At 31.2% G+C, this 27,556-nt stretch overlaps 1 protein-coding gene across 13 annotated transcripts in view; it reads right to left on the minus strand.

The window, feature by feature from the left end:
• Positions 1-27,556, minus strand: part of LOC145285826 (protein CLEC16A-like) — a 154,181-nt gene that overhangs the window by 64,746 nt on the left and 61,879 nt on the right. For 7 of the 13 annotated variants that reach the window (XM_080134256.1, XM_080134255.1, XM_080134252.1 and 4 more), the window contains 8 exons: positions 23,823-23,951; positions 22,363-22,496; positions 20,253-20,320; positions 18,271-18,351; positions 13,704-13,809; positions 11,986-12,109; positions 10,348-10,537; positions 3,461-3,529 (listed from right to left, as the gene is read on the minus strand). In XM_080134256.1, the coding sequence (XP_079990382.1) occupies positions 3,461-3,529; positions 10,348-10,537; positions 11,986-12,109; positions 13,704-13,809; positions 18,271-18,351; positions 20,253-20,320; positions 22,363-22,496; positions 23,823-23,951 (901 nt within the window). The remainder of the gene's footprint in view (positions 1-3,460; positions 3,530-10,347; positions 10,538-11,985; positions 12,110-13,703; positions 13,810-18,270; positions 18,352-20,252; positions 20,321-22,362; positions 22,497-23,822; positions 23,952-27,556) is intronic. The other 6 variants (XM_080134259.1, XM_080134254.1, XM_080134253.1 and 3 more) reach the window with 1 other exon arrangement.

Below are 27,556 nucleotides of genomic sequence, written 5' to 3' on the forward strand. Positions count from 1 at the left end.
TCCGGAGTTGGGATCGTAAAGTGAAATTGCCATATAGCGGGGCCTAAGCAAAATTTTATACAGTACATATTAAGAATTAGTAACAAAAATACAGTACAGTATATAATACACATGTATATAACCCAATAACATAACACCGTTAGATGAGGCAAATACCGTAACCTGAGGCCAGAAAAACATTATATTTCACATTGTAACCTGAAAAATCTATATCCCGGGGTTCTAAGATATATATATATATATATATATATATATATATATATATATATATATAAAAACACACACAAGTTTTTAAATAAATGGTAAGGTAGTTTGATTGAAGCATTGTTGGTAAATAAATATAAGAGTATAAGGAATGCAATACAGGAAGGCATTGAAGTGATGCGAGGTATAAACAAAAATGGACAAACGAAAGGTTTTTTTTTTATCTTTGTATATCCATTTATTTTCTATAAAGAATCACGAATACAAATCAATAAATATTGACTTGCTGTTTAAAAGATAACCAGGATGGTGAAAGTCTAATATTTTGAGAACTTTTTTTTTTTTTTAAATAAATGTATCAAAGAATGTTGTTAAAAAAAAAAAAAAAAAAAAAAGATATTGTAAAAACAGAACAAGTGAGATTGTGCTGTTATACAGAAATCTGGCTTATTTTTAAATTAATTTTGTATTCTAATCAGTTATCTGTATATACTGATAAGGTTTCCTTATCTTATTGTTTACTCATTTAATTTATTTTTTAGTTTAATTTTAGCGAATGAGAAATCAGTATTTTAATTGGGGCTGAAAGTAACAGTGACGCTCATTAAATACCCCTTGTGTCGTCATGGAAACGGTTAAATATTAAATTTATTTCAATCTTCCTATTAAGATTTTGTCTGCAATGTCGCTATTAAATCTGCTGATCTTATATTTATTTTGTTTTATAATTAATATTTATTATTGGGATCTTATGGTAACTATGGAAAACAATGTCTAAACAGTGGAGGTGTTGTCATGGGGATACGATATACAATTTATATAATTTATTCAAACGGTTTATACATTTATCCCCCTCCCCCCCATACTGGATTGTCTCAGACAGAAGTTTCATTAAAACCTGATTACAGTGAGATCACTATATATATATAATACACGCACACCTTATGTTTCCATTATGCCATTTTTAATTTAGAATTTCTAAATTTAAAATGCCATTTTTAATTTAGAATTTCTAAATTTGAAATGCTATTTTGAATTTAGAAATTCTAAATTCAAAATGGCTTAAATGTAAAAATAAGGTATTTACAGCTTTTCTTCCAATTTTCAGTCGGGGGACCAACAAAGGATTTCAACATTGGTTCTTATCCCATCATCACTGCAAAGTTCGTCATTTTAATCTAAACAATCAATAAACGGATATTCAAACTTGTTGAAAATTCTTATACATCCTTCATCTATGAGATCGGTAAGAAAGTAATGTTCATTTTTAAAATTTAACTTAACTTTGAGAAACAAAACAATTGGCACATTTTTACCATCTGTTTATATTCCAGTCACATAAAATTCTGAGGACATTCTCAGAAAGCATATTTGGCCACATCTTTGAAAATTTTCTGACATATAATAAACAATAGAAATCCTTAAAGATGAGGTGGCGAGATCCATTGAATATGGTATAACCGTTTCACCAGAATTCAAGAAATTTTCATGAATTAATCTTTTTGTAAAGCCTTAACTAAACGACTTTTGAAAGTCCTGGAAAATGTTTCAGCACTAACTTATTCCAACCACCAAGATAATCATTAATTATTATAAAAGAAAAATATTTTCTGTTCCATGTGACAATATAGAGAAATAGGTAGGATTAGTTCTGCCAACTGGGTGCAATAATCGTTTGTAGAATTACATTGAATTTTCCCAGTGGGCATGATTGGACAAATTCACTTTTTTAACAAAGTCTTGTCAACCTGCTGTGACTAATTCTTTTAATTTGTCAACTGTGGAATAATGTCTACAACCATCCAGGTTAAGAAAATTGTGGACTTCAAAACATAAAACATTAACATTCAAATTTTTTAAAAATTTTCAAGATTGAATAGCAAATTTATACTATACAAAAACCAACATTTTTCTAATAGTAAATTTATTTCAATTCAAGACTGGGGGAAAAGTTTTTTTTGTTTTTTTTTTTTTAAATTTCCAAGATTCAAGTTTATAGATAAAAAGAATTCATTTTTAAATTAAAACACCTGTTTATAGTTGATCTAGTGTATATTTATTTTTACTCATAATTTTCCAAGTAAACATAAGAACAAGTACCTTGAAATATTATTTCCAAAATATTTTAATTGACTAGATTAATAGATTTTAATTAAGTGGATTTATAGATTTACCCTAGAAAAATATTAAGTTTGAATTTACACATGAAAAAGGTTTCCCAATACAACTGTTAATTTGATTTTTAAGAAGTTATGCTCATTAATATCTGAAGCCCCCCCCCCCAAAAAAAAACCCTAAAAAACTAAAACCCATTAACATTTTTAATAAAAAACAATCATTTTGGTAATTGAGTAGCAAAAATCAATCCAGCATCAAATTTTTTTTTATCATTTATAATTATCATATTCATAATTAAAAAAAACAAAACAAAAATTAAATCCTGCAAAGTTAATTAAATTACAAACAGCAAAAGTAAGAAAAAAAAAATTCAATATAAAACGAGAAAAATTCATGACATCTCATTTTAACAGATTTTTATCAAAGGAAATAAAGTAAAATGTCAGAAAAAACATCACAAGGCATGCAATAGAAATGTTTAAGTAAAAAAATGTAATTCAAATATTTAAGATCACCAATGCACTTAAATATCAAAAATAGTTCTGAGACTAAAACGATTTGTATATCTGTGCCAATATTTGAAAATGCCAGAAAGAATCGATGAATTAAGTTATTAACTACACATGCTTTGGGGTTTTTTTTTTTTTTTTTTTTTTTTAAACCTTACAGAATTTTTTTGTATACAAAAAGAAAAGTTAAAGTGTCTCAGCATTCATAAAGACAAAATCTGGTAAAAATGGAATAAAGGTTAAAGCTAAAAAAGAAAAAAAAAAAAAAGGTGAGGGAAGAAAAGGATAATTTGTACACAGATGAAGGTGAGGAACTGAGCAAAGAAATTACAACCATTCAAAATGGCTGTAAAGAGATGGGAAAGCAAGTGCAGAAGATTAAAAAGTTTCAAGTGAGGAAAATAGAAAAAAAAGGTGTGAAATACATTAGAATCAAATAGAATGGAAATTAAAGCCAATGTTAAACAAGCTGTGGGTAGGACTTTTGCAAAAAACTTAATGGGCCAGCAAGTAAAGTTTGTATATGCATTTGTGTGTGTGTGTGTGTGTGTAATGGTTTGACAGACTTTGATGTCCAACTTTGAAAAAAGAAAACTAGAACAGGGCAGATTGAGTGCACCAAAGCTGACCTGTGGTTTCTCTGAATTGTCCAAGGTGGAGTTTTGATTCAAACTTTTCACTGGTGACTCGACGGACTTCTGCAAAGACCCAGTAAAAGGGGAGAGAAAAAAAAAAAAAACACAAAGGAAAAAATCTATAATCTGTCAGCTGATGTAAGTGAGGTTGAGAGGGAAGGAGGAAAAAAAAAAATATTTTAACTTATGGAAATAGATGTATAGAAAATATTTGACTTGTATTTAAATGAAGAAACCTTAAGTGATTAAACATTTTTTTTATAATCAATTTCTGTTTATCAGCATTTAAAAATAAAAACACTAAAGAAAAAGTTTACATAGCATGTAAAAAGAATAGAAGATATTGATTTACAGAAAATAAAATGGTCATGATTTGCAAGAATTCTACATTTCTAAAATCTGCTTACTTTGATGAGCAATACCTACATAAATTCAAAATAATCATTTTCCTTTATAGTTCATAGATATGCAGACTCAACTGAAGATGTCTGATAAAATTATAGGCTCGGACTTCTGAAGCTTATAATCTTAAATATGAATATTTAACTTTTGATAGAAGAAATGCAAATGGCAGTCAATCAGCCAATGAAACTAAAAATGTTATGATTGAAGGATTGAAAGTACAAGTCATGACAGAAGTCTTTTTTTTTTTGATAAAACTTAATAGGACGAGATGTCAGAATGGAGATGCAACAGAATGCCAAGTAAAATAACCAAAAAATGTCCATTATATGAAATGGTTGATTTGAAACACTCTTCAAATAGTAATAAACCCAACGCTTTTAATGAAGTTGAAATGAGGCTTAGAAATAAGATGAAAACTAAAGCAAGTAAAACTTGTTAGCTTAATTCATAGCAAGATGAAAAAGTTGATTTAGTTTAAATTATATCAAATGAAATAATCTGAACTGATTGGTTATGTGCAAGTGGACAAAGTTTACAAATGAAGGAAAATCATTCAAAATATTTTGAAACATGAAACGTGTCTGGTAAAGGTTATTATCAGGAAGGTTTCTGGTATTCTAAGAAAAGTTGCATGTTTACATGCAGGGATGGTAGTAAACGTGCAATTAAATTTGAAAATGGTTGTAAGAGTGGGGATCAAGTTGCAATTAAGCTGAACAAAAAAATATAGGCTAAAAGTGATGGTGTGATCAACAAGCGATACAAAGTGATTTGTGAATCAGATTGGATGAACACAAATCCATAGGATGGATTCAGTTATGTAGACACAAATTAAAATGATATGGACAATAAGGACACAAAAAAAAAAAAGTATACAAACAAATGTAATCTGATCCAAGAGAGATAATTGGATTAATGAATAAAATAAATTTGATCAATTTACAGGATGGAATGATAAAATTGCTCTAGAAAAGATGACAGGATTCCATTTCTGTTTGATGAAGACTGTTGCTGATCATCTACTTAGCCAGTTGTGTAGACAATGTTTAACAGGCAAGATCAGAGATGCGCCACTATACAACTCATGCTCTCTACCAATCCAAGTTATCACAACAGGACCATTGCCAGCACTCTTAAAATGCATTGCTGGATTGACACGAATAACAGGGATGTGTCCAGGTAAAGTTTCCAGCTACGATTATGGTCTTTGGTGTGATTTCAAGTGAGGGCCACATCTTTGAAGCTGGCTTGAAAGTCAACACCAAAGTATACCTGGATGTGCTGAAGAGTGTGGTGATCATCTGGTGTAATCAGGTGGCTGCTGGCAGACCCTGTGTGAGGCAGCAGGACTCTGCACTGGCCCACACGTCCAAAGAGACCCAGACTTGGCTTCAGAACAAGTGCTACGACTTTGTACCCTTCTCTCACTGGACCCCTCTTCCAACCGAACTCACTGGTCTACTTTGCTTGGTTATACGTAGAGAACATCACCAACATGACCTTCCACAACATCAAAGCCAGCCTGATCACTGCTACCCACCAAGTAGTTGCTGAGCTTCCGCAGGCGCTTGTGGAAAAGGGATGCTCCCAGTTCTAGACCCATAGAGGCTGTAATTGAAGTTGAAGGCAGCTACATTGAATAGAGCTCAGCTTTTCTACATAATCAAGTTACCAGAATTAATTTTTTTTTTTTTTTCAATAAAAGCTTTAAAATAAAACTGAATTTTTTTTCTTTAAAAAAGGTGACAATTTTATCGTTCCACCCTGTAATATGAATACATATAAAAATAGATTTGAAGCAGTCACAATGTATTTATTTAGCATGAGATAAAAGATGTAGGAACATTCAAATGCATCTCGTTAAATAATACAGACAAATGTTTCTATATCTTCTGCCCGATCCTCCTAAGTCATCTAATATGCGTTTTAGTTCTAGATTTTAATTGGATGATGAATCGACTATATTTGTTGTGGATCCTAGTTCTTTTACTTTGCTCGGAGAAACATTGTATATCGAGTCTTTAGCTTTTTGTTTTCGTGTGTTGGGCTTAGATTCTTTATAATTTTAGTTGTTTTTGTTCTTCTGATATAGAACACTTATCGAGCAACTTTAAGATATGCAGACATAATTTGTCCGTATTATTTAACAAGATATGTTTGTATGAAAAACTATTGCTTAAATGTGTGAACATTTAAATAGATTTACAAAACAAAAATTATATATCGATACTATAAGCTTATAACATGTATGATACCAAGTTACCTGCAACATGCATTTATTATTACATTTTTTAAAATGTAAAATGTTTCAAACAACAAACTCCAAGCAGAGAATTATTAAAACAAAGAAATTTACTTCAAAATTAACCTATCTCTGGCCAGGTCTTTATCCTTCTTTCTCAAGTCAGTTTTCGTTGGCATTCCTCTGTAAACTGGACCAACTATTCTATATCTACGAACCCAGTCACTCTCATCCAATCTTTCAACACTACTATACAATTCAAATCTCCTGTTCTGCTCCCTATACTACAAAGATTTTATTTTCCTAAAGCCTTTTTTTTTAAGACTCGCATTACACCATATTCTCATATCATTTCTCCCCATGCAACAGAGTTCCTCAAACCTTATTGTCTAGGCTTTATTTCTATATATCATACTTCATATTTAATAGATTCTCTGCTTTGTCGAAAGTGGTAACACTGTTAGTAAGAATTAACTTATTCTGTCCACTTCTAACTCCTGCAATCAAACTAGCACCTGCGCCGCCCTGTACTCCAACAGTATCATCAAGGTGACAAGACTAGTTTGCCATCCAAATATACTTTGTCCACATCAGAGTTCTCACCCATCTTCACTGTTTTACACGTATTGTATATAAACTGGTTATCATCTCAACTTCAATTAATTCTACTACTCTTTTGTGTACCCAATAATTACAGTAACAATAAAACAAGTGAACTATAGACTTTTTCCACAAACTGAACCTTTGTTGGGCTGCTTTTCAACAATATAACCTTAGATCATAATTAGGGCTATTACAACAGCATATTCTTTTCATTGTTTTGAATCTCGAGTATATATCCGACACAGACAATCAACTGAGAACCACATCAATACATAAAAACATAAGATATCAATGGATATATATCTAAGAATCCAAACAAGAAAAAGATGGAAAGATGGTGGGATTCTTCTACCGCTCCAGAAGATCTCACTACTGATGCAATTCTCTATATAAAAGCCAAGTGCATCCAAAGATGGAATACTGCTGCTATATCTGGGCAGGAGCTGCTAAAAACAGCCTATCCTTCCTTGACAGAGTGCAAAATAGACTTTGTGGCTTAGTGGGGGATGCCCTTTTCTCTACCCTGCAACCTCTCTCCCACAGAAGAGATGTTGCAAGCCTATCCTTGTTTTATCGTTATTTCCATGGCAGGTGCTCGTCTGAACTCCAATCTCTGCCCCCCCCCTCGCCAATCTTTCACGAAAAACACCCGTCTAGCTGAATCCACTTTTAAAAATTTCCCCCACTCTTTATCTGTGCCTAAATCAAAACATGGATTCCATGAACAAAGCTTTCTTAGAACTGCACGCCTGTGGAACTGTTCCGTCTGCCTGCTTCCCACTTGACTACAACTTGGATGTCTTCAAGTCCGTTAACAAATTCCTAATGAACCGCCCCCCTTAAGTAAACACTTCAAATCTCCACACTAACGTACTGTACTTGCAATAACCCTTATCCCTGAGTGGCTTCCAGGCCTTGATAAGTGGTGACCACCGTGTAAAAAAAAAAAAAAAAAATGCTGTTGTCATAGACCTAATCATAATTTTGGTCTTGGTAACATTCTCAGACTTTTCATAGCATTCTTTTGAATCTTTAACTTTAGGTTTTATATATGTTTTGTTTTTTTTTAGATATTTTATATTTTTTTTTTTACTTGTATAAAACTTTGTGGAGAATGTTTCTAAAGCACAAATTTGCATGCTTGCGATTATTGATGGAAACAATGATGAAAGCAGTGTGAAGTGGTGTTGCTCAACTCCAACGGCCAGGCTGCTAATTAGCTGCATCCAATTAGTTACTAGTAGGATTGCTTTGATTTGGACGAAGTACAACTAATTATACAACATTAAAAATTGTTACATATTAAGAATCCGAACTTAGTGGGATGATAGTACTCGAGTAGTTAATGGCATGAACTGACAACCTGGGTGTGCCAAGTTCAAATCCAGTTTGTTCCACAGAAACACCTCACATAATCCATCCCATAAGTACTAAATGTATTTCTAGGAAAAATTCCAACTTGAAATATATCAGGGAAACAAAGGATAATAATTATATATTTAGAATGCCGTTCCCGTTTTGGTTGTTATTTTGACCAATGTAATCTCTAACCTTCAGGAGAGTCTTATAGAATTTAGGAATCGTAAGGAATTTTGAGCCCAACCCTATATTTAAGCTGGGGTGGGTGGGAGTGGGAATAAATTATTCTTGATTAGTCATTGTAATAGGCTAGAAGTCTCAAGTAATTTTTAATTATATTCTTAGTATCACCTGCACAGAGGATTGAACCTTCAAAAAGGTCACTCAACACCTTTCTGCCATGTGTCCTAATTCCACACAGATTCCCAAAGTTAGACAAGATACACCTAAAGAAAGTTAAAGGCTGCATCAATCGAAACATAACGTACAAGACGAGAACAGTTGTCAAAATAATCCAAATAAAAATTTGTAACCTTCATTTAAAAGTTCCCACGCGTGTACATGATTAGATAAACATAACTATGCCAATGGTTTGAGGGTGGGGAGTCATACTTTCAATACTAGTTTTAGTAAATAATTGAACTAATAGACATTGAATAAGGTTTGAATTTAGCATAGCTGATACCAGAGTCCACAATAAATTTTGGTGGTATACATACACACACGTGTGCATGCATATATATATATATATATATATATAAAATTTATAGATTTTTACCGTCAATGGATAATTTATTTTTCACCAGACTTTAATCATATTTTGCTTTGGTTTTGATACCCCCAAATTCGAAGCTATCTCTTTACAACCCTTCCTTTTCATAACCTATCATACTTTCATAAATCAGAGTCCATTTTCTGTAGGCCGTTTTTGAACCCAGTCAACGATGGGTACTTTTGCTAGTGTGTGTATATATATATATATGTTTGTAGATTAACCAATAAATGGAAATATAAGTACTACCAATACCAATCCAGATCAGATTTGATCTGGGCAGAATAGAAACTAAAGAGAGATTCAACACTATCTAAATTGGGGCTTCATCACTGAAATTTGGGAAACTTACTGCATCGCATTGATATCATATTCAAAGTTTCCAGTACTATTATTGAAATTCAAATAAAGCAACAAAACTTTCACTGCTGCCTACTAATTTGCAGCAACAAAGGAGTTATAATTCGGAATCTCCTAAAGATTAAAACCGATACAGCAAACACCAATCCATGCAGCATTCCATATTTGGTCAGATATTAATTTTTTTTAAACTAAAAAAAAAAAAAAAAAGTTTCTATACATCTATTATAAATTAAAATAGAGTTTTAATGTTAAAAAATTAATCTGAAAAATTGATATTTACCATCACTTTAGAAAATTTACAAGTATTGCAAACTGATGGACCTAGTGACTCCTGAAGATTCATGAAACATTGTGGCTATTTGAATGTATTTCACTAGTGATAATCCAAAGCAAATCTATATGTATAAGGTCAGTCCATTGACTAAACAAGCGAATTGCAAAAGTTGATGTGAAGGTAACTAAAAACAAATTCATTTTGCAAATAAGAATCTTTAAAACTTAACCAGATCACTTGAGACTCATTGGGTGAGTATTTATTAATTAAATATATTGTTGGATAATCAGTCATTTTATCTTTACTCCCAACTCAATTATTTGCATCATTCACCTCCTCTTACTACTACTACTCCCATCAAGTTCTATTTATATCATTTGAGACATCATCCCCTGTCCAGGACACTTTAATTTTATAATTTTGTCCTAGCTGGAGATGGAGCATCCTACCAGATGCCAGACATTCAACTGCTATCTCATACATTCAAACCAATAGATCTTTTTAAGATTCTAACCGTCCAAGTGCAATTGGTTGTATCTCTTGTATTTTGTTCACTGGATATATTTGCCAGGTAGTTTTGTATGCGTGAGGATTAGCAAAAAAAAAAAAATCCACAAAGTGCTATGAGTATACCAGTATAACTTGAATAAATTTGTATGGATTTTTTTTTTTTTTCTGATAGATCAGCAAAATGTTTGACTATCAAATCAAGAATACTGGTAAAGACTATCAAATAAAGCATAATACTGATAAAGACAATGTTGCTATACACACACTCAATGTACAAATAAATGATACATGAAAATACGTTGATACTCTAAGGAAAAACAAATTTCTGATGTGGCATCTGTAGCCATTCATACCTGTCTGTTGGAATATTTCTTCCTCTTCGTCAACGAATATACATATAGAGGAATGAGCAGTCTGTTGAGAAGGTGTTCCACGAGGACTTCATTAAGTTCATCAATATTCAAACATAGAATGTCATTGAGGTAATGCAAGTGGTCCAGATGTTCAGCAACAAGATCAGCTAATCTGTCTTTGCTCTGATGACTTGAAAAAAAAACATTTTTAAAAGTTAGTATTTCAAACATTGAACAGATAAAAAAAATTTATTTTTTTATTTTTTTAAATTTTATTTGTGATGGTACGATCCCAGTATCCCCGCCACCCCCCGATTCTGATATAATTACCAATTCCATACTAAATTTCTGATTCCAATTTCTTTTATAAATCTCTAAATATTTAACAGAGTTGTTATTCCCGATTACCGTAAAAGCATGTGTTACACAGATATCTTTTCGAGCATAAAATACATTGTGGGGGTGGGTGGGGGGAATCTATAGATTTTAGTTTTAATTGGAAATCAATAAGTATTATAGCATTACTAACACCAGTAGAAGACTTCCTTCAAACAAAATCAAATAAGACAATTAAAAGAATCGTTTTTGGCTTCGGAAAAAGGGAACCATTTTTTTTCCAATTCCGATATCTAAAAGTTCCGATTTTTCCAATTCCCAATTAATCGTCTCAACACTAATTTTAAAATCCTTTGATTTTTAATTTAATGTTAGAACATTGTCCTGTTTAATTTCTTGTATACTAAAGAGGTGAGCATTTAAGTTTGCCCAAACATACCATACTGGCATCAACCTTATTCTATTTAAGGTCGCTTTTCCATGTCCCATATTAAAGTCAGATGCTTTCTGATATTATGCAAGCTCAGTTTAGTTCAACTTGCGGGTCAGCAGTCTCCAAATTCCATTCTATGCGGTCTTGTCTAATCAATTGCTTTCAAGTTTTCCTTGGCTGGCCAATCTTCCTGCTATTTGAGACATCCACATTTCCGCAACAGTTTATCCAGAAGGCTGAATGCTTCACATGACTATACGATCTGTCATTGTTTTGTAGGGACGACTATCAATAGGATGTACCTGTCTCATGTATCTGACACACTTAAAGTTGAGGTTAACTTATCCTTCATTCAAAGGTTAGCCATGAACCCAATGTAATGTGATTCTAAGTAAATATATTTAGATTATAACAAATCTATCAAAACATTTTTATGTACTAAAATTTCAGGTTCACTCTTACCGTGTCTGGAATATACCACTGAGAAGGCAATGTTCACATTCAAATTATTGATACGTAGTCTTGATAGTGATCAGCTTATATGGTCTCGAGACAAAGACTAATGTCTCCCTAGACCACCATGCAGGCCATCTTACAAGAAAAAAAAAAAAAAAAAAAAAAAAAAAAAATTACAGCAACAAGCAAAAATGCTAAACATATTTTATCCCTTTATCAGAGTTCATCCCTAACCCCCTCACATTAGGTTACCTCATCTAGATATGCCAAGATGACAGATAACCTAGAATAGAATCCATTTCAGTCCATTTTTTGCAACATGTGAGCAAACTCAACCAATCTAAAATTATCACTATAATACAAAATGGTTTTCTAAAAGATTTTATGCAAGAAAATAAGTGGGGAACACTTACTCGGCATCGTTGCGTACACAGCAGTCGAGGTCCAAAATATGGTTGCCAATAAACCAGACAAGGTTAGAGAAATAAGGTGCAGCTGTACGATCACGTATATATCGCAGCATTGCTTTGTCATCCACTGATAAAAGAAACAAAATTAGAACTATGATTGCAAAAAAATAGAACTTGGTCATATAATTAATATACACCAAATTAACCCTTTTTTAATTGCTCATCAAAAGCAATTTTTTTTTTTTACCTGCTTGATTATCCTTTCTATATTTGATTTAGTGAGTTTGGGAAAATCTTTAAATTTTTTAAAAGTCATATATGAATGTTAAATTTATCCCAAATATTTTTGGCATAGACATTACACTCACAAACATACAGAATTGAAATAAAATATCCACTTGCTTTATTTGTAATTATGCCAAAATCTTTCATTTACATTTCTCATTAGTTTTGTCAAGTGAAATTTTACTTTGTTTTGATTCAGAATTTTCAACACTAAACAGAAATAAACTAGTAAAAAGTATTATTTTAAAAATATTGATTAAAATACATTACAATTTATTAGAAAATTAGTGACTTGTGTTTAGAAAACAAAAACTAGAGCAACACTTACACTGCACAAAAACCTAAAAGTACATATGAGGTGTTTTAAATAAGTTTCCAGACTTTTTGTTTGGCCACTTTTATTGATAGTACACACATAAAACTAGCCCCCCCCTCGAAGTAATCTCCCCTGGTTGCAATGCAGTTGTACCATTACAACATCTGGAAGGCTCCAGGTGTCCTCTTGTGCAAGTGTCAATGACCCCCATTACAGCCTCTGTCATCTCAAGTGTCTCATAACGACAGCCTCTAGGGTTTTCCTTGAGCTTAGGGAATAACCAAAAGTCAGAGAGCAAGGTCTTGACTACAGGGAGGGCAAGGAAATGTCTTTAAGCCCATTTTTGTCATGACGTCTTTCTTTCTGATCTTCGGAGCACCCTTGAGACAAACTTTATGCAAATTTTCTGCATCTCCAGTTCCTCACGAGTAATTGTGTGTACAGTTCCCACAGACATCAAACTACACTTATCGTTTCTATAAGTAACAGCCTTTATCCATCAAATTATTTGGCCAATCAATTCTAGTGTTCTGACTACTCCTCTCACCCCTCAGACTCCCTGCCTTCCTTAAATCTGATGCCACTCAAAACTGATGCTCGATTCATGCAAGATGGTCCAAAAGCAGTCTGAAGCATTCCATACATTTCTGTGGTATTTCTTCCAAGTTTAAAAAAGAATTTTATTGCATATTATTTTTCTAAATTGTCCTCACGTCCAGATTGCATTTTCAAATTCACGAGCTGTGACAATGAAGTTTTAGTAGGGTGTATTCAATTCCTGCTGTAGCTGTTCATTTGAACCTGAAATCATAAAAATTGGTCAGCCATTTCAAAACGTATAGCAATAAGACTCATGACAATTTTAAATGCTTACACAAAAAAATCTGGAAACTTATTTAAAGCATCTCGTAAGATTTGTAGAAAATGGGAAATTATCGATTGAAAAAGTCTTTGACTAGCAAACGTGATTAGTGAAAGAATGCATATAATCAGCATATAAAAAAAAAAAAAAAAAAAAAAAAAATGTTCAGAATACCTATCCCGTGAATACTCAAATTTTTAACATAAATGTTAAAAGGTGTTCAAATTATGTTTACTATGAAATTTAAATGTAATTTACCTCTGTAGACATTTAAAGTGATAGTCCGTACTGCAATACGAACCATTGTCTCATGTTGATTAAAAAATTTGATGGCCTCAGTATAGAGTGCAAAATCATTTGTGTGCTGGAAAAAAAAAAAAAAAAAAAAAAATTATATAATCTGTCGATATTTAGTAATTGAATTAAATTTTTTGTACGTATTAAATGGATTCATTTTTCATTGTTAATAGATGTAGGTGAAATACTAAAATTTAAGAAAATAAATTAAAACCTTTTAACTAGAATGGAATTTTTTTTTTTTTTTTAACATGGAGTTCACCACTTATCCAGGCCCAATGGCTAAAGGTAGGCTAAAATTGAAGAATGTCACACTTTGGTCAGTTTTCTTGGGCACCACAAAAGGCAGCTAAAAATTAATATTTTCAAAAATTAAAAAATTTCTTTTGCGTCCCCCATGAACCATTTCAAATCTCATCAGTATGGTCTCCTTCCCATTTAATTTCTTAATTTGCTCTCAACCAATCTAGTATACCACCAGTCTTGAACATTTTTCTTGCATTTCATAATAAAGTTTATTTAGGGAAAGAATACGATTAAGTTATATATATGATGATAATTGCTACTTCTTATCTGAAGAGCAAACTTCTGTTAAGTTTTGTGGGTCTCTGTGCAAATAAATGACTTTCTAATCGAGCTTTAATTCTAAATGAAAGTACACGTTACATAAAAACTTTTCTTGTAAAGGTGATCACATGATAATATTGTGAATCCTTGAATGTCGTGACAGACCACTTTTAGATTTGCAGATTAGACCACAAATATGACAACTTAGCATTGCCAGATGTGCTGTAAATCCTCCTCCTAAGACCGTTGTTCCTATCCATGTGATTTTAGATGATAAAAAGTATCTGCCACATACAGTGCACTTCAGTTCCTGTTGTAATTTGACATTTTTGTCCTGCTTTCTTTAAACACATTTTAAGACAAAGATCTATACACCGTTCTTCAAAAATCTTACAACTGTCTGATAGTTTTTCTCCACAGTGATCGATCATTCCCTTGGGATTCCCAATTATGTACATCCACCTCAAGTATTTTCACGTTTTTCAGAGAACCCTAAATCCGTTTCCTTGGTTTATGTTGTGGTTTTTACTTATATCTATCTCACCATAAAACAGTTTAGAAAGACTTATCCTCTATCCTACCCAAGTGTCGTGCAGAGAATATCATATCCATTGTGCTGTGGCCAGATCTAAATCTCTGGGATGATAAAGGTACAAATCTATTTCAGCAAACAATTGAACAACATCTTTGCTAAAACCTTTCCCACTGCTTCAAACAAACTAATGCTCCTATAATCACCACACTCAGATTTTGACCCCCCCCCCTTTCCTTTATAAATTGGAATCAATATTGCATCAATCCAATCCTGATAGATAGCATTACCATGCCAACAGCAAGGATGAGTGTATGGATTGCGTTGATAACGCTATCATCTCCAAATAGCAATAATTCAACAGGCATCTCATCAAGTCTGGGTGCTTTTTCCTTGTTAATCTAATGTGCTTTTAGTCTCATCAATGCTGGATCATCTTATATATTTTATTGTTAGAGAAAAAAATTGAACATACAAAAAAGTACAAACAAAAAATTTCTAAATTTCTAAACAACAAAATTAGGCACAAGGCCCTATAAGAAATTGGGGGGGGAATTAGGGTACAGGGTCTTTGTGACTATATAATATAGTAGAACAATGATGACTTGGAGTCCCCTCAACATTTTTGAAAAGGGCTGAACCATCTTTGGATTTCACAGGTATCAATGTTGGAGGCTGTCGTCCAAAAACTTGTCTGATTTTGTAATACATATCTTAAATTTTTGCGGTCATAATCTGCCTGCATCTCCACTGACAAATTGGCCCATCACTTGTTCTTCAATCGGCGGGTCTCACACTGTACTTTTAATTTTGCTTCTTTATACACTTTTCTCCTGCAGTTATTTTAGCTGATCCATTAAAACACGAACATATCTCATGAGCCTTTTTCTTCTCTTCCAAAAGATCGGTGATTGTAGAATCATTTTCACCAAATCAATTCCTATGTTTGGTTTTCTTAAGGGCAAGAATTTCAGCTCCTTTGCTATATACTTGCGACTTGAATCGTTCCCAAGTTCCAAATAAGATTAATAAACGAGGTCCTAAGAGTTTCTTATTTTATAACTTTGAGACAGCGATGCGTTTAGACACTTACTCCATCTGACCTTTTCCTTATACACAACTTAAGTTTAGCACAAACAAGTTTGTGATCAGTGTCAGAGTCTACATCCCACACAATTCTTACAGTACACATATCCTGAAGATCACGCTTACGTATGATAACAATCAAGAATACGACCAGGCTTTGATCTAGGATGTATCTAAGTTACCTTGCTAATGGTTTTTGTTGGTAGGTGTTACATACTGCAAGAGAAGAATCCCATTATTATTTGCCTTACCAACGCCATATTTTCCTAAGACACCCCAGGTGTTGTGATCACTTCCAACTCGTGCATTAAAGTCTCCAAGCAACAACATCTTATCTGCTTTTTGTATCGCTTTGATTCAATTCCCTAAATCTTGATAAAACCCCATTTTGATATCCTGCCTACTATCTAAAGTAGGGGCATATACCGAGATAACCAACACCTAATGACCACACGGTAAATATAAGAAAGTATAGAATCATTTAAAATTATTCTTAATCTTGTCATAATAGAGTAAAAGGGAAGAATATAATACAATATAAGAAAGTATAAAATCATTTAAAACTATTCTTAATATTAAGTTTTAAATAAGAATTGCAAATAAAATGTTGTAAATTTGTATTTGCACTGTTTCGGAAAGTTCTGACTCAGCTGAGAATACTAAATGTTTCCAGTTTTTTACGATTACTAGAGTTTTAAAATTTGGAAAAAAATTCAACTGGAGATTTTATAAGACTGGAATAAATATTTAACATATTATAATGAAAATACAAAGTTGGAACATTTATAAAAGTGTAGTAAATAATTGGCCATCAATTTTTTCACTATCCAATAATCTTGAAGTTGTTAGCGTAACATGATTTGATCACTAATTCCATAAGGTTGTTCTGAGATGTGATCTTTGTCCTGATAGCAAAACCAACTCCTTTTTATTCTCTTGGGTTTGTCTTTCTAGAAAAACATACTCTACACCTTTATCAGTAAATTGATCATCATTACTCCCTTACTACAGCCGCATTTTTTTTTTTTTTTTTTTTTTTTAAAACGTAAAAGTATACCCTCCTTTTTCCAATTGGTAAGTTGATCACTAAAGCAGGTTTCTGATAGAGCAGCAATATCCACGTTGTATCTTGCTAATTCTCTGGCAACAACAGCTGTTCTTCGTTCCAGATTTACAGACTTTTTCGCATCAAGAAGTATCTTTACGTTCCAGGTAACAATATTCAATTTAGTTTTCCTTGTAGAATCAAAAGACCTTTTTTTTCTTTTGTTTCCCCTGCAGAAATGAACAACTGTCAGCCGCAGGTAACTGACCAACTGAAAATAACGGACGATTTTTAGGTCACCTTTTCTAGACCTCTCCCATGATCTGGGCGAGCTGTGCTGTCCCTTAAAAAGGTTGCTCAGTCACAAAAAGCCCCACCGAAACCATTTCCGGTCTTAAAATTAACAGTGATGTTAAGATAAGCTTCAACCTGCCTGTGTTCAGATTTGTAACTACATACTTACAACTTGTTAAGTCTTCACACACTGCCTCACCTCTATTGCTGTACAAAATGATCTCCATGATAAATGCTTGTACAACACATCTGAGCATCCACAGTCAGAATCCAATGCCAAGCAAGTGCAAGATAACTGGTAACTGTATCAGTCACAGGTTTTCTTGAATATCCTCACAAAAGCACCGACTTGTCAAAAGATACTTTCAGACATAAGTCAAGCCGCCACCAGCCGCCAAATGCTAGACAGACGCATCCGGAATTTTGAATTAAAAGTGTAATGTAACCCATTTCATAGACATTTGCTCATGCTGATGTAATATATAATACTCTGGGTGACATTCCTTTGGTTGCCACTGCAGTGGATCCCTGACTATAGCAGGTAATCAGTCAGATTGTTAAAAAAAAAGAAAAAAAAAAAATTTAGTCTAGTGTATTCTACTTTGCTCATAGCTGGAGAGAGAGAGAGAGAGAGATGGTTTGTACATTTCCTATTGGAGAAAATTATTCTACAATAACTTTAATGTATGACATGTATTAAGAAATGGTCACCCATCTAACTTGTGACAAAGTTAGACATTGCTTAACTTTGGTTTCCATCAAATAAGTGATTTGAGATTTAACACCATTTCAATATATAAACATTTTTATATTTAGTTAAAACCAAGAATAAGGCAAAAAATATTCAACAAGTCTCATGTATTGTATTTTTTCAACACACTGATACATGAAACTTGCTGAATAATTCATTTCATAAATTTTTATAAGATTTTTCTGCTATAAAAAAATCTTCAGCAATATTGAAATTAAATAACGCAGAACATTGAAAATAAAAATTTACTGACCTCATTGTAAAAAAAATGTATTGTGTGTCTGTTGAGTTTTAAAGACAAAGTCTTTAAAAAAGAAATGTAATAGGCCATCACCTGTTGGAAGAAAAGGATTTGCTTTTAAATAAAATGAAAGTTCAAACTTTATTAAACATTTACACATACATAGATATCTTAATACAGGTTTTGGGGTAGTGTGTGGCAGTATCTAAAATTATTTACTCCTAAAAATGATAAATGACAACTAATGTGCTGTTATAATAAGAATGTTAAATTGGTTACTTGCTTATATATATATATATATATATATATATATATGAGAACGTGTGTGTGTGTGAGGACAACTCTCAACCTATATACTTAAATTTTTGATCTACATACTTGAAATTTGGTATATAGGGTATTCAAACATGTGGAAAAACTTATTTGGTTTTCACCCAGGAGAAAAAAAAAGGTGTCAAAATCGAAAAATTGGTACATGGGAGTAATCAGATTTTTATCTGTGTCAGATTGTTCACATGACAGCATCCTCATGTTAAGAATACGTTCAAAAATACTTTAAAGATCGTGGCAAATTGGCCTAATGTTTATCGTACTGGACTCAGTCTTTAGGTTTTGATCTCAGCTCAATTTTTTTTTTTTTTTTTTTTTTACTTACAAGAAGTGAACTTCAGAAAAAAAAAAAAAAAATACTTGCATGCATACGTCTCAGTTCTTTTCTGTTTTTTTTTTTTTTTTTACTTACAAGAAGTGAACTTCAGAAAAAAAAAAATACTTGTATGTATACGTCTCAGTTCTTTTCCGTTTTTTTTTTTAAACTTCATTTTTAAAAAAAAAAGAAAAAAAAAAGAAGAATTTAACATTACATTTAATATCAGGCAACGCTGGGTACATTTGCTAGTACATTTTATATATATATATATATATATATATATATATATATATATATATATATAAAAACACACACTGTACTGTACCATCACGGCACTAATCCTAGGCGTGTTGAACCAGCTTCGTTTGAAAGAGGTTTCATGGGCATACAAAATTCAAACAGTCCACAGTCACATGTATATCCCTGTATCAATTTGATTATGCCATACACGTGTGCCTATATGTTGATGGTTAGTTGTTTGTTTTACGGCATATCAACCCTTTTCAGGTTATTTAATGTCAAATCCAGTGATTCGGAAGAAAATTTTTTAATAGAATGTTTTTTTTTCAAGTTGGTTTCTATCTAACCCATAGTTGGGACCCTAACAGGTACTACTACTCCGGGTCAGAGTGGACCTGAGAGCAATGGCAATTAAGGGGTGGCTCCACACTCCCCAAAGCCCACAAGCTGGGGCCTCACCATTGGATATAGTTTAAGGTCATATCCAGGACCCATATGTGTTGAGAGACAATGGATACTTTAATAGGTGATTGTGACAAGAGCCTATGCTAAAGCAAGAATTGAGCAATCTGCACCATTCCTAAGCAGGCATGAGCCCAGCAACAAATTTAGAAGACTAGAAACAATGCTTGAATAAGTAGAGAAAGACTGGTGTTATTTTAGAATTCTCCTTGTTACTTGCTAATCAATAGCCAAGAGAGGATATTGATTCATACGTTTTTCAAATGTATTAAAGGGATAGAGTAACAACAACAAATATACAATCATTTGATACGGCTGCAATAAAACAGAAAATTTATATTCAATAAAACTTTTTCCAACTACTTTTCATACATCGATGTCTTTATAATTCGATTAAATTAGAAATTTATCCAATCTTTGACTAAAAATTTGTTACATTTTAACGCTTGTATAAAATCTGCTTCCTTATAGCAAATATGGAAATTATTCTGCTAGAATTTGTTTAATTCAATTAGATAACCATTTATTAAAAGAGGAAAGTCATGCAAAAGTTACAAAATCAACCATTCTAAGATGTGATCGAAATTATTACATACGTCTAATAAAAAAAATGTAAAAATACTAATTACAATGAAAATCTTACCTCTTCATCAGAAAAATCGAACTTGTGGACTATAATGGAATTGATGTGGTTATTTGAGAGCAAGTAATCTGAAATGAGAAAAATACAAGACATTTAAAAAAAAAAAAAAAAAGTTATGGATAAAAATTGCACTGCTGATCCACACAATTGAAAAAACTAATTTAATCATATATACAATGTGAGAAAATATACAAAAAAATTAAGGATTGAACAACACTTAAATTTTGATATATCAATACAGCATTTCCTTCAAAAATAAAAAGTTGTAAGGAAAACATTCTAAATGGCATTTTCTGAAATTACAGTATAACAGATTTTAAACTTGTTTAATATATCATTAAAAAACATTGCAAAACTCTCCTTAAAAATAGCTTATAAAGTTTTATAAAAAAAATTTAAGTTTCAGAAATATATTTTCAAATTTCCATGAATAAACTTTGTATCATTGTTGCAATTTATAGATTGTGATATGCATTCTATTGTGTGTGTGGGGGGGGGGGAGACAAAAAAAAAATAAATAAATACATACAAAACACTAATCTGCAGAGAAATTAAATATGACCAGTGTTAAGCAATAACCCTAACCCATTTCCCACATGTTGCAGCAAAGTAGATTTGTCATGTGAAAAAATTAAATAATTCAGTTCTTAAAATGTAATTATATGAAAATAAACCCATGTAAGACTACAGGACAACCCCATCCCCATGAATTAATACTGGACAAAAAGTAAAGTTTTGCTTCATTAAATATTAATCCTTGATATCAACAGTTTAATTGTTGCCATGTCATGTAGGCGAAAAACCTCAGAGGAAATGGAGTTTCAATTAGATATGTTAAAAGGGCTTTAGCACCACAGCTGAAAAGAGCTGAAGATGATGTGATTTGAAAAGGCAGTGACAAAGTAAAAAAAAAGAAAGCAAGGATTCAGTTATAGCCGAGCCACTGGATTGAGAAAAGAGGATGGCTAAAATTTGTCAGCTATCAAATGAAATTATGATGGTATTACACATACCTCCCTAAACCTAATGAGTTGCATTTAATACAATTATGGCAATTTGTTTTTCTATTTCACTATTCTAGGAAAGATCATATCAAGTCACACCTAAACATCTGACAAATTAAATATCCAGTCATCTAAACAAATAAATTGCTTAACTGTGACTAATTTGATATTACTTTTATTTTTTTTTTAGTGCTGCTTAAATCACCTCCAATATGAAGGGGAAAATTTTTTTTTTTTTTTTTTTTTAATCCAATCTTTTGAATAAATACTTCAAGTCAGAAATTTTTAGAATGTCAATGTATTTTTACCTTGGACTTATTGCCTGAAAATATTACTGTCAAAATATGACAACTCATTTTACATGAAGGCACACAAATTGAAAATATGTTTAATGAAGCATCCAAAATGTGACAAAATGTCAGTCGGCACTAGTAAGCAGATATTTATAGTTAAAAAAATTGCCATAAAACTCCAATTTGTGCAGCATGTAGGGTCCACTGACAAGTAAAAAAGTCTGCTGCATCAAATTATAAGCTGGTGGGTCTTGTGAAGTAACGAGATTTCTTATTAGCTGAGATGCAAATGAGATGTTGCCAGTTTCAAAGACTGGGGTGAATTTAGAGTTGTGAGCTTGTACAAGAGCGTGATGACCAAGCACAAAGTTCGTTAGATGAACGTACAGAATAGTCAATTTATCTAACCACACAAAATATTAAAATAAGGGACTTTTAAAGAGGGTCGCAGAATAGAAGTGTAAGATTTAACTCAAGAACCCTAGAACTCAAAAATGTCAGACTGACTTTAAAATAGTCTCCCAATATTCAGATTTTAAATCAAATACTAAGAATTTATGACTATAAAGAAATTCAGATATAAAATTTCACTATGGTTTTTTAAAATAGTTAAAAGACTCGTTTTTCATAGCAAGGGGATTGTAAAATATGGCATCTTTTTACAATGTTGACGTCATAGCCAATAAGAAAAAAAAAGAACATGTAAAATTATAATTTAAGATTTATTCTTATAAAATGTTCCAATTATCAAATTAATTTATTTTTTGCTTTCAGCATTATAGTATGAAATTAGAGAATTGCAAAACTACTTACACAAGGAAGTTTCATTACTTATGTTTTCAAAGAGAATATTCAAAGTCTGCAGTAGCTGGACACAAATATAGCGTCCACATTTTTGCCGCAAGTACCGCAAGAAGAATGACAGCATATTCTTCTCCAGGAAGAAACTACAGTAAAGAGCAAAAAGAAAAAAAAACGTTTGAAGTAATAAAAAACATTTTAACACATGAAATATTTTTTGAAAGACATTTTTAGAGTGATTAATTAATGCCTAAACAATGCCTATTGGAAATAATTTAAAAACAAACTGTTTAGAGAGAAAGAGTTGATACCTTTGTCCCCAAATATTACGGTTTAAATAAACACAATGGATCCAATTGGATCTGAAACCTGTTTAACAGACCATTTGAAACCTGTTTAACTTTACCTTCATGTGGAGGCAAATAAATATCGAAATACACTTATTTTAAATTTTTTTCCATAATAAAAGTAACATTTGGATTGGAAAAAATCCTTAAGTATTTATGGGATTAAAAAAAAAAAAAAAAAATGTATTTCTCTAATTTAAACATCTATATGAGTATACGAACACTAAAAAATGTTTTTCACGTTCTAATATTCCTAAAAATTGTCAAAAATCGATTTAAAACCATTAAAAGCTGTTCAATTTTATTTCAAATCCAGGACATCATGTCTCAACATTAATTTTTGATCAAAATATGTGAAAATTATTTTTTTCTATACATTATCATAATTATAAGTGTTCTCTCCATATACATTATAAAAATTTAATAATTTATGAAACTATGGAAAAATAAGAGGTTTATGTTTATAATTGTTTTTAGAATTGGTAAAAATATTTGCATTTGTATAAAAGTTAACAAGTTTTTAAGTTAATGATTGGCATACATTTCTGAAAAATTCAATGAATACAATTTCTTAATTTGTAGTGTTAAACTGCATGGCTCCAGACTAAGTTTTATTTTATTATTCTGTAAAATAATTTTTAAAAATTGTCCTGAATTAAATTGACAGTACAAAGGTTTTTTTTTTTTTTTTTTTTTGACAGTACGTTCAAACCAGATCCAAAAGTCATGGAAGTCAAAAAAAAAAAAAAAAAAAAAAAAAAAAAAAAAAAACCTGAACATTTTAAACTAAGTTTTCATAAAAACATTTATCTTGTCTGTAAAACCTGTTAAATTTCTTTTCCTTCTACCACTTTAACTGTTCTCCAAATTACAAAATTTGAAATAGCCATGAAGATTAAACTCTTAATCTGGCTCCCTCCTCTATTGCACGAGATAGGTCTTCATTAGGTGCACCAAGTCGTTTGTTAGTTGCTAGACTTACATTCAGTGCAGTCTCCCTCTGAACTACTTGTACATGTTTTAGCATCTACAAAAGAACATGGCTGACAATTTCATTGTTAGCACTCTAGGAGTAACCTGCAATTCTATAACATACTTGCAACAGAAATATACACGAATACTTACTCAAATACAGAGCTGTCATGTTGATCACCCCAGATGAGAATTTCAGAAATAGAACGGAGAGTTTCCACCAATAAACACCGGTTGTTTTCGGTCACAGTTTGATTTTTGCATAAAATACTGTATAAATATCTGCAGAAAGAAAAAATATTTCAGATTAAAAGATTTAAAACACTCATTTAGAAATTGTGTAAATTAAAATACATAGCTGTAATTTTTTTCTCGTATATTACCAGCATCAGTTGGGTCAGTGTTATACTAATTAAATATTTATTAAACTCTTGGTACCATAGACACCTCTCTTTCCTATACTGAGAAATTCCAAAGGGTTTTCATAAACATAAATACTGACCCAACAGGTATATTACTAAACCATCCATCACCAGATGTTCCAGCATGTTCCCTTAGCTATCATCCAAGGCAATGCCATGTATATTATGTACATTCACTTAATGAAAAAAAAAAAATCTTAAAACAGTTTTACTAACAATGTATGACTAATTGCCGCTGCAACTGATTAAAGCAACTTTGACACAGGTGATCTGCTGGGTCTGTCAGCATAAAATATAAAACAATCTTGTAATAAACAAAACAAATTTACTCAGAAGTTTCAAGAGGTTATTGACAAATATCTTTAAGTCCATACCTAAAAAGATATTTACTAAAAACCAGATTTTTAAATATTCCCTCTTACACAGGCGATCTGAGTGTTAATGCACAAAAAAGTGTTAAAATAAATAAAACGACTTTACTCCATCGCAATTATTTTTGGCAAATCCTTAAAGACAGACTTTTTCAATTTTAGTAAAAAATAAACAAGTTTATTTCTATATTAATTTATTTTATTGCGGACTATTATTCTCATTTATTGGTTGTTGTTTCACGACGTTTCGGCCAACTATTGCTATGGCCTTCGTCAGGTGGTAACCGCAACAATTAGGAACTTCGAATCTAACTGCATTCTCAGCAATCACTGCCATCCGTAGTTGTTGTAGTCTCACCACAATATGAATAGTTGGGCGAAACGTTGTGAAACGACTAATAAAGATGAGAATAATAGTCCACAATAAAATCAATCAATATACAATAATACTCATCTCAATAATAAATTCCAATTAAAATAAAGTTTATTTCTCTATTAAAATAAAACAAATTTAATCACAGCAACAACTTTCAGCCAAGTTTTTTTTTTAGCAAAATTAAATTTAACAAGTGACCTTTTTCTTTAAAATTTGAATTTTTTAACAATAACAATATCACTAAAAAATTGTAAAAAGTAGAAATTCTTAACTGGGGTAATGTTTCCAATCCCATGTGCTTTTTTTGGGGGGAACTAGTTTTCCCCACATTTAAAACATTAGTGTGTAACTGCCCTCATGGGGAGGCAAGTCAAATAACTTTTTTTAAATTGTTTTTTCTTTCTTTCAAATAATATTGTATTAGGTTCCATTTTATTATAACACGATTGGTTCAATTCTCAAAAATTGAGAAAACAGAAAATTTTTTAAAACGTTTTCTCAAACATTTTAAGTTATTATAGACTACTGCTTGTTTTTGTTGGTTTTAAATTCCACTCTAAACTGTCAAAGTTGCTTTGACTAATTAAACCCTTCATAACTGAAAATTATTTTTTTTCCAATACAATGTGCAAAATAATTGTCTGTCTTTTAGAATTTAATTAGATGTACATAAAATCGATTTATTTTCATCATGCATAATTAGTAATCAAAGCACAACTAATCTAAAAAAAATTTTTTAATTTTTTTTTTTTTTTTTACAAAGATTTTTAATGAAAAAAACTGGCACAAAATTGAGAAAAAAAAAATTGTTTCAGTCTTTAAGGATTTCATTATGTGAATACTTATGTAACTTAACAGAAAATAATTTTTCTAAATACTTTTTATGAATTTAAAAATATTTGCCATGAAATAAACTCGACTGAAACTCAAGCAAATTCATTTTATTTATTTTCATACAAATTTTTACAGTAGTTTGTCCGTTTCAAAGTTGCTTTAATAGCGATTCGTCAGCAGCAGCAAATAATCGTATATAAGTTATCATACATTTTGAATAAACCTTATGTATGACTAAAATTTGGCACGACTAAAATGTCCAATCGGCTCCCGACTCAAGTAACTTAACGTTTCTATATGACAAACAGCAGGAGCTGTCTGTCATACATTGATCAGGCATAATTTCAGTTGTACATTTTTAGTAAAACCTTTCCCTAGCTATTATCCAAGAAAACATGTATATTGTTATGTTCCACAATGTCTTAAGAAAACAAACTTTGCCCTCATGTGGAGGCAAATAAATATCGAAATACACTTCTTTTAAATTTTTTCCATAATAAAAGTAACATTTGGATTGGAAAAATTTTTAAAGTATTTATGGGATTTAAAAAAAAAAAGTATTTCTCTAACTTAAACATCTATGCGAGTATAAGAACACTAAAAAAATGTTTTTCACATTCTAATTTTCCTAAAAATTAGAAAAAAATCGATTTTAAACCATTAAAAGCTGTTCAATTTTATTTCAAATCTAAATATCTTACAAAATCTCAAAGAAAATCATACATCAAAATTTTCTGGGGGAAAGAAAATCTCATGAATATTCAATATTAATAAATTTCTCAGTGTTAGCCAAAAGCGTTATGACAGAAGAAACCATTGGTCAGTTGTTATATGGCATATATATCCAATGATAATCAAAATATTAAAACTTGGAGGAATTAATTCGATTTTGTGTAAACTAAAAAAAAAAAAAATAAAATAAAAAAAATCATTTGAATTCAGAAAATCATTTAACTATTTACAATTTAAAAAAAGGAAAAAAAAAAAAAATGTTGCACAGTTCATATTTGTAGTTATTTAGAAAATCTTTTCCGTTTCAAAATCCGCTTCAAAAACATCAAAATTATTTAATATGTAATAAAGTCTCAAGCGGATTGTTATGTTCACTACGTTTCGGCCAATGTAGCTTCCAACTTTCACGGGCATATTTTACAACTTGCGACTATCAAACTATGGCACCTGGAAGCAATTTCAACAGAACTCTTTATTTAATCAACCAGGTAAAAGAAAATTACTTTTCATAATTCAAACATTGCATATCAATTCTCGTCTAAAATATAATGGTTCAGCTCAAAATTCCATCCCCGTTCTACGGTTAATATTTCTACAATTCAAAAATTGCAACACAAGGCCACAAGTTACATTGGCAAAAAAAAAAAAAAAAAAAAAAAAAATTATGGACTGATGATAGCAGTTTGTATAATATGCATTTCTATCATAAAAGTTTATCAATAATAACGTTCAAAACTTGATCTGTTACATAGACTACATTCTCTGAAAACAAAAAATAAATCTTTAAATGGCCAATTAGTTTCACATTCAACAGCAGATTTTTTTTTTTTTTTACTAATAATCACCCTGCTGTCATGCTGTTAACATAAAAATTCAAATAGGCAATCACTGAAATAAAGATTAAAGTTATTGTAGGAAAAAAAAAAAAAAAAAAAAAAAAAAAAATTAATTTTGGATAAGTTTAATTTCTTTTTCTAACCAAGGCAAAATAATCCCATTAAATTTGTCAATGGACGATTTATCTAAATGAATCACCACATCGATTTTTTGCAGTCTCTTCTAGATATATTATCAAAAAGGCTTATGATTAATTCTATACAAGATAAGATTTTGAACCCATGGAAATCCCATGGTAGTTGGAAATTTTTTTAA

The sequence above is a fragment of the Euprymna scolopes genome, chromosome 10 (assembly GCF_053919585.1).
Source record: "Euprymna scolopes isolate OS-2025 chromosome 10, ASM5391958v1, whole genome shotgun sequence".
In the NCBI taxonomy this organism is placed as follows: Eukaryota; Metazoa; Mollusca; class Cephalopoda; order Sepiida; family Sepiolidae; genus Euprymna; species Euprymna scolopes.